The 17,188-nt window shown below is 51.9% G+C and overlaps 1 protein-coding gene across 1 annotated transcript; it reads left to right on the top strand.

Annotated features, from left to right (window-relative positions):
• Positions 1-3,522: 3,522 nt before the first annotated feature.
• On the top strand, positions 3,523-16,859 carry CHIT1 (chitinase 1). Its single transcript, XM_032288808.1, has 11 exons — positions 3,523-3,598; positions 4,636-4,665; positions 7,778-7,979; positions 8,541-8,597; positions 9,952-10,117; positions 10,356-10,480; positions 11,241-11,364; positions 13,683-13,868; positions 14,202-14,315; positions 15,662-15,788; positions 16,392-16,859. The coding sequence occupies exons 1-11, from the start codon at positions 3,580-3,582 to the stop codon at positions 16,634-16,636; spliced, it is 1,395 nt and encodes a 464-aa protein (XP_032144699.1). The 5' UTR covers positions 3,523-3,579; the 3' UTR covers positions 16,637-16,859.
• Positions 16,860-17,188: the final 329 nt, after the last annotated feature.

The raw sequence follows: 17,188 nt of genomic DNA, 5'->3' as shown, positions 1-17,188 counted from the left end.
GATCTCTGATATCCTTTCTTCTGCTTGGTCAATTCAACTGTTAAAACTTGTGCATACTTTGCAAAGTTCTTGTGTTGTGTTTTTCAGCTCCATTAATTCACCTATATTCCTCTCTAAATTGTCTATTTTCGTTAGCATTAAGTCAAACCTTTTTTCATGGTTCTTAGTTTCTTTGCATTGGGTTAGAAAATGTTCTTTTAGCTCACAGAAGTTTCTTATTATCCACCTTCTGAAGCCTGATTCTGTCAGTTCATCACACTCATTCTCCATCAGGCCTTGTTCCCTTGCTGATGAGGAGCTGCGATCCCTTGAAGGAGGAGGGGCATTCTGATTTCAGGTGTTTTCAGCCTTTTTGTGCTAGTTTCTTCCCATCTTTGTGGATTTATCCAACCGTCGTCTTTGTAATTGCTGCCTTTCAGATTGGGTCTCTGAGTGGACGTCCAGCTTGCTGGTGATGATATTATTTCTGTTTCTTTGTTTTCCTTCAGCAGACGCCCCTCCCCCACAGAGCTGGACCTTCCTGGGTTCAGCTGTGCTTGCTGTGAAACTCTCAACTGTCAGCGTTTCCAATTGCTGTTTTTTAGTGGGGGTGGGACCAGCCAAGCCTGATCGCCTGGCTCCCTGCCTCTGGGCCCCCTTTTTTCTTTTCCTAATTGAACGGTCGATTCTCTCCCATGTGCTCCAGTGGCCCGCCGAAAAGGCGCCAGGATCCATACAATTTCCCATGCGGCGCTGGCTGAAACAATGGCACTGAGATTCGTGATGCTTTCTTGCCCGGGAATCTCCTGCCCTGGCTCCCTAATTCAGTCCCCCTTTCGATCAGCTGAATGGCAACTCTGCCTTCCCGGAGCTCCAAACGCCAACCAAAAAGGCACCCAGTCCCGCATACTCCGCACTGAGAGCTGCCGTTCTGGGGCACTGGCAAAGCAGCTGCACCGGCCAAAAGAGTCGTGCTGGTGACCTGTGGGGCGCCTCTGCCGGGAATCTCCTGGTCCTTGGGCAACAAAACTTTGTCTGGAAGTGTGGCGTCCAATCACTCCCTGCACCTTCACTGGGAACTGCAATCCTGCACTGCTGCTAACCGGCCATCTTGGATCTCTCTGTATTATTATTTTTTTTGAGACAGAGTCTCACTCTGTCACCAGGCTGAAGTGCAGTGGCACGATCTCAGCTCACTGCAACCTTCACCTCCTGGGTTCAAGCGATTCTCCTGCCTCAGCCTCCCGAGTAGTGGGATTACAGGCATGCACCACCACGCCTGGCTAATTTTTGTATTTTTAGTAGAGACTATATTTCATCATATTGGCCAGGATGGTCTTCATCTCTTGACCTTGTGAACTGCCTGCCTCAGCCTCCCTAAGTGCTGGGATTATAAGCATAAACCACCATGCCCAGCCTCTGTTATTATTTTTCATGTATTTTTCTAGAAAACCTAAGGACAATGGGGGATGGGGCAGTGTTTGGTGAAACTCAGAACCTGGGCACTGCAGTGCAGGTCCTTTTGGGAACATGAGGCACAGCAAGAAATGCACGAAGCAGACAGGTCACTTGTGTATATGGAGGTGGGGGCGAGATAAGGAGGCCCCTGACTCTCCAAGAAGCCTCTCCTCCCGGAAGCTCAGGGCCTTCCAGTCCTCATGCCTGCATCCCACTCTCACTCCCCACCACCCAGGAACTCGGGCACCTCTGCACATCTCCGGTGACCCTGAACAGGCTCCTATGCAGTATTCCCAAGAGAAAGGGCTGAAAACAACAGAAACAGAAGCTGTGACTGCAGCAGGGAAAGGGAGGACTCAGGGATGGACCATCTGGTGCTGAGGTTGGACCCCCTCAGGGGCCTGGAAGAGGTTACTAGAGCCCTCTGACACCCCCAGACCAGGCAGAAGTGGCAGCACTTGGCAGAACCAGGAATAATAGCAGCCACCGTGGAGTGCATTCCCAACAGTCCTCTGAGGATTCCCCTTTACAGATGGAGAAACTGGAGTTCAGCAAAATTAAGAAACTCACTTGAGTTTACACAGATAGTAAATGGCAGAGATGGAATTCAAACCCAGGAACCTAACTCCAGAGCCAGCTGCACCCAATATGTTCATGCAACCATCCAGGCCACTCATGTTAAGCCTACGGGCCAAAGGCCAGATCTCCTAGAAATTGCAGGGTTTTCTAAGGGACCCTGGAGTTCTTGCATGCACCAGACATTGTCTGCAGATATTATGGTACTATGTACCCACTTGGGTCCTGTGGTGAATTGAATGGTGACACCCACAAAGGATATCTTCACCTGGAATCTCAGAATGTGACTGTATTTGGAATAGGGGTCTTTGCAAATGTAATGAAGGTAAAAATCTCAAGATAAAGGCCAGGTGCAGTGGCTCACGCCTGTAATCCTAGTGCTTTGGGATACCAAGGTGGGCGGATCACCTGAGGTCAGGAGCTCAAGACCAGCCTGGCCAACATGGTGAAACCCTGTCTCTACTAAAAATACAAAGATTATCTGGGCATGGTGGTGGGCACCTGTAATCCCAGCTACTTGGGAGGCTGAGGCAGGAGAATCACTTGAACCTGGGGGTGAGAGGTGGAGGTTGCAGTGAGCTGAGATCGTACCACGGCACTCCACCCTGGGCGAAAGAATGAGACTGGGTCTCAAAAAAAACAAAAATTAAAAAAACTCAAGATGAGATCATCTTGGATTAGAATGTCCTTCTGAGAGACAGAAAGGAGGAGGAGACGTACAGAGACACAGCGGGGAAGGGCATGTGAGAGTGGAGGCAGGCAGAGACTGGAGCGGTGCTGCCGTCAGAAGGTGGAGGCTGCCAGGAAGGATTCAATTTTGGAGCCTTTGCAGGAAGCATGGCCCTGCCGACACCTTGTTTCCAGGCTTCTGACCTCCAAAACTGTAAGAAAATAAACTTCTGTTGTTTCAGACCACCCGGCTGGTGGTCATTTGTTACCGTAGCCCTGGGAAACCTAAGGAAATGTCTACCATTCTTACTCTTCATAGGAAACATAGACATTTCAAGCTATTACCAAACTCATAGTCACTGTTTATCATTGTCTATTTTTCTCCATCGATGGGTAGGAAACATTACTATTATGAAAATTAAATTATATTTGCAAACCCATTATCGTCCAGATAGAGATACTGAGTTCGAGAGAGGGCAGTGGAGAAGCAAGAGAGCTGGCCTGGAACGCAGCTGCCCTGACTCTTGAGTCCTTTCTATTCTTCCAAAGCCCTATCAAGTCTGGGGTTGCTTATGGTCCTCACCACCTACACACCGAAAGACAGAGTCATGCTCATCCATCAGGAGGTTCAGGGGCACTTCCCGCTTTCCTCAGTTTGGCAACACTAAGAGCCACCCTCTGATTGTTCCAGAAAAGCAAGAATTGCTAAAGGCCATTGTGTCAAGTTTGCCCAATTCGTGTTACTTGATATCTTATCCCTCCCCACCCTGCTCCCACTCCCCTCCCCCTGGTGCCCCTGATTGCAACACTCCTGGCTGGGGTGGGACAGGGTGGCCAGATAAAAGCAGAGCAGGACCTGAGAAGCTGGTCTGCGTCTGAAAAGCTGGAAAGCTGGTCATGGCGTGGTCTGTGGCAGGTGAGCTGTCAGGGAGAGCGGGCTGGATCTCGAGAGCTGTGGCAGGTGGGGAGGTGCATGTCCAGGGACCCCTTGCTACCCTTTGCAAGGAAGCAGGAGGACTCAGGAGAACTTCAGAGGGTCATTTATCCCTCTTCATACCTCCTGGCTTGCAGTCCCTTGATTACCTTTCCTGCGGGCTCCTCTTTCAGCCCACAAGACGTGTTGCAAAGGAAGGCTTTTCTCAACAGGCTGAAGATGACTTGACTTTCTTCTTTCTGTCCTGAAAGCCCATAGTTAATGAGGGCCCTGCACTGGATCTTTGTGTCTTTCCCATGTTCTTAGGTCCCTCCTTTCGGCCTTATCCAAGAAGCACCCGCTGCCAAGAGGCTCTTCCCCAACCACACATCGGCTCACTGCAAGAGGGCAGCCTGGGGCCAAGACCCTGGGCATCCTTGTAAATTATCATGCAGGTTCTATTAGGTTGATGAGAAAGTCCAAGGTCACCGGATGAAAGAGATCTCTTTGAAGGAGTCCTGTCAAACCCTAGGTCTCCAAGGCTGTAGATGCCTGCCACAGCCAGGCGGTGAAAGACATCAGGAAGCCGTAAATGGTGGGAGCAGAGGCGCAGGCCCTCTCCATGAGATGGACTCTCCCCGTCCATCCCTTCCATATTGGTTCTTTCCAGCCCCAGGACAGGTTTTCTTCTTGTTCCAAAAGAGAAGCTGTCTCTCTGAATAAGTCACAAGTCAGCGGTTTTCCCACAGTCTTCCTAATCCACCCTGCCCTCCACTGACAGGGCTCTACAGAGAGGGCAGCCTCATCCCATGGAACTTTCCATCAGCTTCTAGGACCAACCTAGGCCAGGAAGGGACCCCCATGGTCTGGGCTGCATGAGGGGACAGGCACAGTGCCCTCCTGGGTCCCTTCTGAAAGGAGAAAGCTTGATGTGTATGAATCAGCCCTGCCTCACTACCTCCTGTGCTTCCATAAGCGGTGGGGCCTGGGAAGGTGACAATGGCGGTGTAACCTTGGCCTTCTCTCTTGTGCTGCTCTAGGTTTCATGGTCCTGCTGATGATCCCATGGGGTAAGTGATCTCTTCCTTGGGGATAGCCCTTGACTCCCTCAGCCCCTTCTCCGGGCTCTGCCACATTTCCCAACACATCTTCCCCGCCAGACTCCCCAAGAGCTCCAGATTTCAGCGGGGACTCTCTTCCAAAGCTCAGACCCCTGAAAACATCCCCATCCCCTAGCAGCCCTCCCAGGAAGGCTCTTGCCTCATTATCCACTAGCTGAGCTTCTGCACATCTGTGGAGCCAGCTTGCCCGTCAGCCCCTCTCAGGGCTTTCCCTTCCTGGGGTCGCTGGCTCTCTCCTCTGCGTTCTGGGCTGTTGCAGCACCTGCGTGATTTACAGTACATTTCGCAGTGCCCCTCATTATCGGCTTAGATGCCTCTCCACACCAGACTCCAAGCTGCTGGAGGTAGGGAACCTAAGTCTCATCTGGCTTAGCATCCCCAGCCCTCAGCTCTGTGAGGACAACACACTTGCTTCTGGTCTGTTGCACTGATCAGATGTGGAGCTTGAGAGAGGCAGGAGGGAGCTCCTTGTGATGTCAAAGGGAAAAGAGATCTCGGGGATCTCCAGCCACTCAGACTCCCGGTCCTCCTCTTGTCTCACCCCATTCCCTGGGCATCAGCGACCTGGGAATGTTGGCCTCTCAGACTTTGTCCTGTGACTGTGCCCCTCATGCTGGACTGTGGCATTGGACATACATTTCCCTCTCAGCCTTTTTATTTGAGACAGAGTCTCACTCTGTCACCCAGGCTGGAGTGCAGTGGTGCGATCTCGGCTCACTGCAACCTCCACCTCACAGGTTCAAGCAATTTTCCTGCCTCAGCCTCCCAAGTAGTAGGATCACAGGCATGAGCCACCATGCCCAGCTAATTTTTGTATTTTTAGTAGAGATAGGGTTTCTCCATGTTGGCCAGGATGGTCTCGATCTCCTGACCTTGCAATCTGCCCATCTTGGCCTACCAAAATGCTGGGATTATAGGCATAAACCACTGCACCAGGGTCCCCTCTCAGATTTATAGGAGGGAACAGCCGGGGGCACAGAAACAGCAAACATGGGGAAGAGGAGAGGTTGAAGATTTCTCGAAAAGCTTTAGTCCAGACTACTTCTGGGTTTTCTGCAGTATAGTAATAACAGTAGGACTTTGTGGGGACTAAAGGTTAATATATGTGAAGCACCTAGAACAGAGCTTCCTCCATGCAGTGCTCCTCTGAGTGTTTTACATGTATTAACTTTTAGTCCACACGGGAGTCCTGTGACACACGTTGTGGGAGGTCCAATGGTCTCCCCATTTCACAGAGGAGGAAGATGAGTCACACAGCAAGTCAGTTGCAAAGTTGGGATTTCAACCCAGACACTGACATGCCAGAGTCCCTGCTGTTAACCAGTGCACTTTATTTTCTCCACAGTACAGAAATTCTTAACAATATTTGATATGCAACAGCATGACATGATGGAAAAAGGGCTTCCTGGCTCCCTCCTGGATGGCCTGGGGGATGTGTTCTCTGGGTTCATCCCTTCCTTCCTCTCTTTTGTTTTGGGGAGTTCACCAATTCTCCTGTATCACTGGAGGATACACCCCAGCCACACCAGCAGGCTGCACTCCTGGGTGACCTCTGGTTAGAGACTGAGCACTCCAGAGCCAAGTGCAGCCTGGAGGTCAGCCTTCATGCTCCTGGGTTCTAGTTGAGGCCTGCCTGAGCACTCTCTTCCAGAAAGTCTCCCATAGACACTTTGCACCCCTCCTCTTCCTCCCCCCATCCCTGTCCATGTGGGCATTAGAGGCGGTACAGAGAAACCCTGCTGGGGCAAAGGGAAGTCTCAGGCTCCAGACACCAGCCACGGACACGCACCAGTCCAAACTCACTGCTCCATCAAGATCTTGGCGTGAAATGTTGGCTCGTACGAGCCACACCATCATAGATTGAGAGACTGGAAGAGACCCCAGAGACCACACAGTCATTATCAGGTGGGGCCGGGACTGAAGATGAGGTCGACCCAAAGTCTATTTTTGGCAGATGCTGAAATGAAGACTGGCATTCTTGCTTCCTGATATCCTGGTCAACCCAGCACAGGGCTGACCTCAGTGGGGGTGTCACCACCAGGCCCTTGTGGGAACAGACCATCCCACCTCCTGCAAAGCCTTTTCACACACTGTACGGTACTCTAGAGACAATACCCTAGAGTGTGTGGGATACTTAGAGATAAAATGCATTCTCCTAGATCAAACCAGCTCTTTAGGCCAGTCGCTATGGCTCACGCCTGTAATCCTAGCACTCTGGGAGGCCAAGGTGGGCAGATCACCTGAGGTTGGGAGTTCAAGACCAACCTGACCAACATGGTGAAACCCCGTCTTTAAATAATAATAATAATAATAATCAGCTCTTTATTAGAATCTCACTAGTGATATTGATAGATATTGATAGATTATCTACAGGGGATAACAAGCAAATGCAAATGGATTTAATGCAAGACTAAAGAAACATCAAACCCGGGCCTGTAACTGGGGCCTCCTCTCTGCTACTTACCTGTTTGCATGTTAATGAAGTATCCTGAGGTATTCCAAACCGTTCTGAAAGTTCTGCCTGCCTTCCCTCTGCAAATGAGCATGCCGTGTCTAATTCCCTTTGGGCCTCATGCTGGGGCTGCCTGGGGCTACCTTCTGTCAGGTTTCAGGGCCTGGAGGGGAGAGCCTAACTGTGGGCAGGGAGACCCTGGTCTTGGGAACTCAGACTCTGAGACTAGCCACTTTGAAGGATGTCAAGGAGTCAAAAGACTTGGGTCTCAGCACCGCTGCTCTGTCCTCTTAGCAGCCATGCTGATGAGGATGGGTCCCAAGCTCATAAGCCTCGGCTTGCTTCCTGGGAACGCAGGGCTTAGAGGATGATGGTCCTGCCTACTCCGTGTTCTGAGGATCCCCTGACTGGTCTCTCTCTGAAAATGCTTTCCCGACTACAAGGCTCCACCCACGTAAAGCAAATGCCATTACTGCCTGTTGGGTCTCTCCACTGACTCCAGGTGTAGAAGAGGGATGTCCAAAAGCATTGCCTGCCCCAGATGGAGGGTGACCAGTCCCCAGAAGGCCCTGTTGACAGTTATCTCTTTTCTTTACTCCAATGGGCCAGGCTCTGCTGCAAAACTGGTCTGCTACTTCACCAACTGGGCCCAGTACAGACAGGGGGCGGCTCGCTTCCTGCCCAAGGACGTGGACCCCAGCCTGTGCACCCACCTCATCTACGCCTTCGCTGGCATGACCAATCACCAGCTGAGCACCACTGAGTGGAATGACGAGACTCTCTACCAGGAGTTCAACAGCCTGAAGAAGATGTGAGCCAAAGCGGAGGCGGGGGAGGGGAGACAGGTAACCTCCTCCCAGAGCCAGACACCTTCCCCAGCGCGGAGGCCCTGACACAGACCCACTGTGTGGCTTTGGGCAAGCCGTATCACCTCTCTGGCCTCTCCTGTGCTTAATGAAAGAGGTAGGGGTTGCTCAGCGGATCCTAAGGGCCATTCCAGTTTAGGTCTAAGTGGGATCGGGATTGTGAGACTCTCTTTCTCCGGTGAAGTCCCTTCCTCATTGTGAAATGGATCCACCCTTCAGCTCCAGTGTTCTGGGTGCCTTCACAAAGCCTCTTGAGGATCTGCCCCAATCCTTGCTTCCTGAGCCCACACAACGGTGTCTCCCCAGTTAGACAGGCAGTTCTCCAAGTCAGGAACATGCCTTTCCTTTCCCAATCCACAGCTGTCTCCAGAGAGCTCAGTACAGGCTCTGTGCATAGACACTTTTACACGTCCCCACCCTGGGTGCCCCTCCCCACTGCAACATCCCTGCCTGGGAGCCCTGGGAGCTGGCGGGGTGAATCCTGATGTGTCTCTTATCTTTCCCAGGAATCCCAAGCTGAAGACCCTGTTGGCCATCGGAGGCTGGAATTTCGGCACTCAGAAGTTAGTTGACAGTGGTCACCTGTGTGGTAGAGCTCCTCCAAGGGAACGTGGTGCACTGGCCAGAGGGAGCCCTGGTCAGGGAATCGGGCCAGGCTCAGGTGTGGCTAGGGGAAGGGGGAGGGCAGCTGAACTCAGGGGGACTGAATATTCTTCTGGGTTCTTGGCACCCAGCAGGAGGGCGGCACAGTGAGCTTCACTCCAGACTATTTCAGATCCAGTCTTCCCAGAAGCACAGGTCTAAACACAGCAGAAGGCTCGGACCTCTCCACGCCCCAGGCTCTTCTTCCATGAAACGAGAAGAGGGAGGGTCCCAACTAATCTTGACAGCATGCAGTGTCTGTGTTTTCTGAGCTCAGAAATGGGGTATCTTGTCCCAGAAAGAATGTTTATTCCACTTCTGAGTATAAAAGGTAATCTGTGAGATTGAGCCCAGATGCCAAAACACTGGCATTTGGGGAACATTTTTTTTAAATGATTTATGGAGATAATGGAATGGAGTATTTGAAACTTGCTGTTTTCTAGAAAATCCAGAATATATGGCTCCCAGGGCTCTGAATGGTCTTTCTAAAACTTTTTTGGATCATGAATCCTTTTGGGAATCTGATGAAAGTTATGACTCATCTTCCAAAAGCAATGCTAATATACAGATTGTTTATTGAAATGCAGGAGTTTTTAGCCTGGTATCCTCATACTAAATTAGTAAAAATAAAATAGGATCAATCTGTAAAGAACTTGAGATCCCCAAGAAGTCCAGGGACTTCCCACTAAGGAAGGAAGATATGGAGAGGTGGTTCTTGGGCAGCTTGGGGATTTTGACGAGTAACAGTAATAAAAGCACAAAGCACTCTGCACGTGTGAGTTACAGGGAAGATGACAGGTCAGCCTGCCCGGAACTACAACAGTGGCTCCCCGGGTGTTCACCAGCCTTAGCAAAGGAATTAGAGGAAATTCTAATTAGAGAGAGAAAAACCTTACAAGAGGAATTAGAGAAACTAGTTCCTCTTCTTTTTAAACCTCCTTTCCAAGGGTGTCAACTAGCTCTGATTCAGGATGGGACAATTCAGGGGCTTGGAGGAAGCCTCTGGAGGGAATTTTGGGGAGCAAGACTCCTGGGGTGTCAGTATGCCCCTGGTGGTGTCCAGGGATAGAAGTGCTCTGGGTGGTCCCCTTTCCTTAGCCAGGACCATAAGTCACCAGAGCAAATATCCCTGCAGCCTCTGAAGCAGCCCTCCCAGCGCCCCTCCCGGCCTAGACGCAGACGCACTGTCCTGAGTGTTTTCTCTCCTTCTTCTGAGTGAGAGTGGCCTCCTGTCTGCTCCAAGTCCGGCTCTTACTCCCTTTCATCACCTCACAGGTTCACAGATATGGTAGCCACGGCCAACAACCGTCAGACCTTCGTCAACTCAGCCATCAGGTTTCTGCGCAAATACGGCTTTGACGGCCTTGACCTTGACTGGGAGTACCCAGGGAGCCGGGGGAGCCCTGCCATAGACAAGGAGCGCTTCACAGCCCTGGTGCAGGTAGGCTGGGCGGGGTGGGGACCACCCAGTCTGCACAGGGACCCAGAGCTGGGGCCCCACAGCACATGTAGGATCTGCCCTGCCCCCAGAGCCAACTGCTTCGCATATCTGCTCGGCACACATCAGCCCTACGGTCAGGTCTCAGACTCCGATCAATGAACATCTACCTGGGGCTCACAGAGGCTGCCCCCCTCCCTGGTGCTTGCCCCTGTGTTGACTCTGAGCTGCACCCCCATAGGACTTGGCCAACGCCTTCCAGAAGGAAGCTCAGACCTCAGGGAAGGAACGCCTCCTTCTGAGTGCAGCGGTTCCAGCTGGGCGAACCTATGTGGATACTGGATACGAGGTGGACAAAATTGCCCAGTAAGTCTCAGGCAGATGACTTGGAGCCATGCTCTCTGAGGGAGGAGAGGCCAAGCGCAGACTGAGCTTTCCCAGGGGTAGAGCAGGCATTCACCTACAAGGTGTTGGGAAAGTCCCATCCTTCCACCAGCACACCCAGGAAGGTTTTGCTCAGTGTCTGGTGCTGCCCTGTTCCAGATCTTTCATTTTGGACCTCTGTCCTCTTCCCTGGAAACTCATTCTTAAAGTGAAAATGCCCCTGAGCAGGTAGTGAAGCCATTGTCTCCAAGAGAATGGGTTTTCTGGATCCTTGCTCCTCAAAGTACAGCATGTGGACTCATGGCCACCACGATGCCCAGGGGCTCTTTAGAATTATGGACTCTTAGTCCCCACCCCAGATCTTCTGAAGAATAACCTTTATTCAGATTCCCAGGTGATCTGTGTGCATACTGAAGTGAGAAAAACCCTGACTTAGAGCTTCCTCCAAAATAGCAATATAGCAGGAAGTTTTCTGAGTGGAATAGGGAGGGCCTGGGGGTGCTGAGGACACAGTGGGTGGAGGATGACAAGTTTGAATGAAAATAAGAATGGCCTCCATAAGGGGGCTGGCTGGGACTGCTGGCTAGCTCATCTTCTGCAGAGCCTGGTGAGCTGCCACCTTTGCCTCTGACACCAGCGGTTCCTCCCCGGGCCATACACTGTGGGCAGTAGGAGGGAGAAAGAAGGGCTCCTCCTGCCCCCAATCCCTTGTTCCTCACCTCTTCTTCCATGCCTCCTGCAGGAACCTGGATTTTGTCAACCTTATGGCCTATGACTTCCATGGCTCTTGGGAGAAGGTCACGGGACACAACAGCCCCCTCTACAAGAGGCAAGGGGAGAGTGGTGCAGCGGCCAGCCTCAACGTGGTAGGTGACCGGAGGGCTGAGGCAGGACTCCCTGTCCAGCAGGCTCTGTCTGGTGGCCTCTTTTGAGCCCCGAGGCCCTCATGGGAAAAAGACACAGGGCACCAAGAAACCAGCACCGTTTTTGTTTCTTTGCTTGTTTCATTCTGTTTTCCTGGTCCATGCCCCTGCTGAGGGGAAACCTCACTTCTGCAGGGCATCTTGGCTGATGGTGGACACAGCAAACCAACTAGGTGACAAACACGTGATCATGGGGAAGCCCACTTTGAGCCTGAGTCTTCAGCCAGCAGGGCTGCTGCCTCCCTCACCACCCCCCGCCCCATTTCCTTCAAGACAGTGGGCAGACTTGTGCTCCATGTCACACTGGTTGACTGGAAGGTGCTGTCAGGGGTGGGAGCTTTCCCAAGTTGATAACCTCTCTGGGGATGTCACTCAAGGGCAGAAGTACCCCCAGCACCTGCAAAGGGCAAGCTTGGGTTTTAGACTAGGGTAGGTTGGGAATTTCCTAACTTTTCCTCATTGAGCAATCAAGACACTTTTAATTTTTAAAATTTTATTTATTTATTCTTAAGAGACAGAATCTTACTCTGTCACCAAGGAGGGTGTGCAGTGCCACGATCATAGCTCACTGCAGTTTCATCCTCCTGCCCCACCCCCTAAGTAGCTGGGATCACTATGACCAGCTAATTTTTTTTTAAAGTTTGTTAGAAATGGAGTCTTGCTATATTGCCCAGGATGGTCTCGAACTCCTGCCCTCAAGCAATCCTCCTGCCTCAGCCTCCCAAAGTGTTGGGATTACAGGCACGAGCCAATGTTCCCAACCTAGATCCTCTTTATAAGTCCTCTCTATATTTTAAAATATAGAGTGGGCTTATAAAAGCCTACAGAGAGGGCTTATGATACCCATATTATTTTTCTTTCTTAAAACAAGCAAAACCAAACCACAAACAGAAAGCCCGAAATTAAAATGCTTTTTACTTTTGGAGAGCCCACATCTCTGTATGTCAGCTGGAGTGGGGGACATCTTTGGCTTACTGGCTCTTTCATGAATAAAGAACACTTCTTTGGACCAGTGAGCCAGGCACGCACATTTCACACTGGGCCTGGCCTCTCTATCCCGTCTGGAAGACTGTGTCAGTTTTGGAGGAAGCTGTATCGTTGTGCCAGTGGGGAGACACGGAAAGAAGGACATTCAGCTGAGAGGCGAGTGGGGTTGAAGTCCCTCCAGCACTCTGCTCTCCACATTGTGTACCTTGAATCCACTGAGGAATGGAGGCCGACTTGTTCCTACAAAGAGGCCTTCTACCCACCGCACGGTGTGCCTGGGGTTTGCTTGTAGCCAGAGGGGTGGCTTTTCCCAATTGCACAAAAGAGCTATACAAATCAGGAGAAGCCCCAACTTCTGCCTTCAGAAAGCGCCAGTCTGATCAACGATAAGTTGTACAGATGGACAAAAAGAAAGGCATTTAAACAAATGTAGTGAAAAGTGTTCCTTTCCTAAGGGCTAAGTGGGCTCAGAGTCACTAGACCTGACAAAACTAGAGCAGCTTCTTGGGGAAACTGAACCATACTCTTGGCTTGAGGAATGAGCCTTCATTACTCATTAATTCATCATACTTACATCAGGTACCTTCCCCCATCACAGGCCTGGGGGTGTTACGTCAAGTAATACATAATGGGGGGAAAGCCTTATCCAGAGGCGGGTAAGGAAGCCTTTGTTCTATCTGAGCATCGGGTGTCATTCTAGGCACTGGGGATACAGAGATAGATAAAGCAGACTTAATTCCCTCCTTTTGTACTCAGGGTAAGACCAAGACGACAGCCAGGATAACGATGATGACCACGGTGACCCTTCATTGTGTTGTGCTGACCTTTTACACGCATTATAACTTTTAATTCTCACAATGCCCTAAGAGATGGATATTTTCCTTATTTCCTGTTGCTGACAGGACACCAGGGGTTAAATAAGTTGCTGGGTAGGGCAGGGATCTGTGTGTGCCTTGTTCACTGATGCATCTGAAGCACCATGGACAGCGCCTGGCACACAGTGGGCCATGAGTACCTATTTGTTCAGTGAAAGGTTGTCTGCGTCCAAAGCCCATGCTCTCTGGTTATCATGCCATGCAGCTTCTTCGCTGGGGTCACGGGTCTAAGGCAGGTTCTAAAGAAGGTGGGGTAGGGCTGGAATACTAATGAAGGCCCTTGGAGCTCCTGCTGAGGAGCCTCTGCCCACCTAGCTCTGTCTCTGGATCTCCCAGTCTTAGACAATCAGAGCCAGGCTGAGGGCAGAGAAAATTAACCCTGCTCTCCTCTGCCACCAGGATGCTGCTGTGCAGCTGTGGCTGCAGAAGGGGACACCTGCCAGCAAGCTGATCCTTGGCATGCCTACCTACGGACGCTCCTTCACCCTGGCCTCCTCGTCAGACACCAGAGTGGGGGCCCCAGCCACAGGGTCTGGTGCCCCTGGCCCCTTCACCAAGGAAGGAGGGATGCTGGCCTACTATGAGGTGGGAAAACCCATAACAACCCTGGGTATTGTGGGGGTCAGGGGATGCTGAGAGAGCAGAAGGCTCCTTCTCCCACCGTTTCTGAGTAAGGATGCCAGGTGCAGAGAATTCTGGCCAGGTAAATTCCATCCCATCAATGCTGCTTTGAATTTATCTGTAAGCCCAGGTGCCTAAAGCTGGGTCCAGCGTTCTAGGTCACTGAAACCGAGAACCTCCTGATTCTCCAGCCTTCCTCAGATGGGAATTTTCCAATCTCTAGTCTCCTGGTGAGGAGGGGAAGGTGCCTGCCAGAGCCTCCCTCCTCCTTCCCAGTGCTGCCTTCTGCTTCCACAGGTCTGCTCCTGGAAGGGGGCCACCAAGCAGAGAATCCAGGACCAGAAGGTGCCCTACATCTTCCGGGACAAGCAGTGGGTGGGCTTTGATGATGCAGAGAGCTTCAAAGCCAAGGTGAGGCCCAGCTCTGCTGGCAAGGGGTTGTCCTGGGTGAACGAGGCCTGCCAATGACATGAAATGAGGGCAGTTCAGGACCTCAAGGGCAAGTCTCCTTTGAATGAACATTTCATAATCTCCACGTGATAGCATTTTGTGCCTTTACTACCTATTGACTCAGAAAAGACAAAATGACAAAAAAAATCACTCTATATTTAGCAGCACTCTGGAAAGGATTTCTATCTTTTTAAATAGTATACTAATTCCACAGACACTTGAAGAAGCAAAATATACATGGTGAGGCATGTGGCTTTATTCAGCACCTTGGCAATATCTGGTGCATGTTCAAATTACATTTTGCTTTACTTATAGGACCCCCTTCTCCTGCCCACTATTGGTGGGCTGAAGAGTTAGTGCATTTAGCTGGTTTCGTGCCACGCCCCCTGTGAAACTGTCAGCTCCTGAAGATGACTGCTGCACTAGTTTCTCTGTACACCCCACATCAATTATCACGTGTGGCTGACAGCGACAGTCTCTGGAGATGGGGACAAAGCCCTCTGGGATAATTGCAGGGGGAGCACGATCCTGGCTGGGGAGATGGAAGAAGGGGTCACAGTAGAAGGGTATTTCAGAGAAGTCCAAGGCATAGAAGGTGGTCATTCTCGGGGTCGGGGGGCAACTGTACAAGCAAAGACACAGGTGGGAAGAAAGTGGAGGCTGAACTCTGGGAACAAAATGTAGGCCCACATAGCTGGACCCCCAAGCAGGGCAGGTAGAGGAAGGGAGCTAGTGGAAAGGGAGGCTGGGGCCAGCAAAGGATCACGCACCATGGCCCCCTGGCAAGGTTAGAGGACAGAGAAGCCCACTCTGAAGAAACACACAGTCAGACCTTCAGGAAGCCTCAGGAATCTGGTAAAGGGAAGATGGCTCTCAGGGAAGACAAAGACATGAACACAGAGAAGCAAACGTTTGGAAGTCTGAGTTGTTCCCTGTGGTAACTGGACTTACTTTGGCCAGCATACAGTACCCTCAAACAAAGCAGTTCAGCCCACACATGACCAAGCTGTAAAGGGGTCCCACTTAGGGAGGCGCACACATCCGACACTATTCTTCCTGGCCACACCCACCCCACCCCAGGTCATGCTTATGTTAAGACAAGGAGACTGCAAAATGACCGATGCCCAAGCAGCATGAGGCCTCAGCCACCCAGGATCCCAGCCTGGGGCTGTCTCCAGAAACTCCAGCCACTCATGAGCCTGAGGCTGCTGGAGAAAAAGGGGCCCTGTCCAGAGAGATCGCCAGGCTCTGGGGCTGGCCCGGCCGGGCTTCCCTGGGCTCCTCCACTGCATCCCCTCCCTGCACAGGTCAGCTATCTGAAGCAGAAAGGACTGGGCGGGGCCATGGTCTGGGCGCTGGACTTAGATGACTTTGCCGGCTTCTCCTGCAACCAGGGCCAATACCCCCTCATCCAGACGCTGCGGCGGGAACTGAGTAAGTAAGGGGCTGGGGCCAGTGGCGGAATTTGGAGGTGGGGTGCAAACACAGCTCTATGCCTCCGATGAACTGTAGGTCCTGGGTCCTTCTGAGGAAATGACTTTGCCCCAATACTGTAATTTCCCAAGTTTCATGCACCCCCGGAGCTTAAGGAAACTGTCGAAACAATTTTCCTTCTTGCGCCCTTTCTCTTCCTGGCTGCAGCAATGCCCACCCAAGGTGTTGTAACCTTGGCTTCCTCCAGAGGGCCCCCAACCTGGGAGCAGCAGCTTGCTCCTCTCTTATCGGGGAGAAAGCCTCCCCTTAGCCTGCAGCTGGCAACCCCTCCTCGCCTCACCAGTGTATGGGGTTGTGCTTGCAGATGGGATAAAGCTTTAACTGCCTGTCACGTGTGTACCAGGTGTTGTCTGTGGCACTGCGCTCCAGCTGTCAGTATGGCAGTTGTCTGGCTGTTCTCTGCCTGGGGTACCTGGCTGTGCCCAGCCTATAGGGCATGCGGTGCTGGGCTGCTGCCTGCCACTGGTTGCTGCCTGTGTGCTCTGCCTGTGGGTTTGGGATCTCTTGGGGGGAGTCTTTGTTGAATCTTCACTGTCTCCCCAGGTCTTCCGTACCTGCCTTCAGGCACCCCAGAGCGTGAAGTTCCAACACCAGGTCAGCCCTCTGAACCTGAGCATGTCCCCAGCCCTGGACAAGACTCCTTCTGCCAGGGCAAAGCTGATGGGCTCTACCCCAGTCCTCAGGAACGGTCCAGCTTCTACAGCTGTGCAGGGGGGTGGCTGTTCCAGCAGAGCTGCCCGACGGGCCTGGTGTTCAGCTCCTCCTGCAAATGCTGCACCTGGAATTGAGTCCCTAAGGCCCCTCCAGCCCCATGTCCGGAGCTGGGCCTGGGCTCACTCCTCAGCCTTCCTCCCGGGTTTTCCCCGAGGGCTGCGATCTGGCTCCTGCAGGCCTCTCTGTGGTCTTCCTTTATGCAGCCTTTCTGCTCTCAGCCTTGCCTTCCTTTTTTTTCTGGGTCTCCTGGGATGCCTCTTTCACTTGCAAAGTAAATCTTTGGTTTGTACCCCTCTCCCCGAAGATGTGGTGACTTCCGAGGCTCTCTAAGCACACTATTGACTCTAAAACATGCACAAGTCAGAGCCAGGTGGGAAGGTGGTCCGTGCAGGATATGCCAGGCCCTGTGGGCAGTTCTTGCCTCATGAGCCCATGTGCCAGTGGGCAGTTTCCAGTACACAGGTGATGGCAGCCGGAGCAGGGTTCCAGGTGCAACACGTTCTTTGGTTATTGGCTCAGAAGCCTTTGGAAACAGAAGAGCTTCTGCTGACCTCCAATCAGGTATTATTCCCAAAATGCCACTAGATGGCAGCAGAGAAGAACTTTTCCCTGACAAGTGCTCTGCA

Source organism: Sapajus apella, unplaced genomic scaffold (genome assembly GCF_009761245.1).
Source record: "Sapajus apella isolate SASKATOON/1434 unplaced genomic scaffold, GSC_monkey_1.0 scaffold22, whole genome shotgun sequence".
Classification (NCBI taxonomy): Eukaryota; Metazoa; Chordata; class Mammalia; order Primates; family Cebidae; genus Sapajus; species Sapajus apella.
Note: the sequence above shows the minus strand (reverse complement) of the source record. Positions and strands in the feature narration are given on the sequence as shown.

Coding starts and splice junctions, on each gene's coding strand:
- CHIT1 (XM_032288808.1), top strand. Junction 7,980..8,540: donor TTCAACAGCCTGAAGAAGAT/GTGAGCCAAAGC, acceptor TATCTTTCCCAG/GAATCCCAAGCTGAAGACCC. Junction 11,365..13,682: donor CAGCGGCCAGCCTCAACGTG/GTAGGTGACCGG, acceptor CTCTGCCACCAG/GATGCTGCTGTGCAGCTGTG.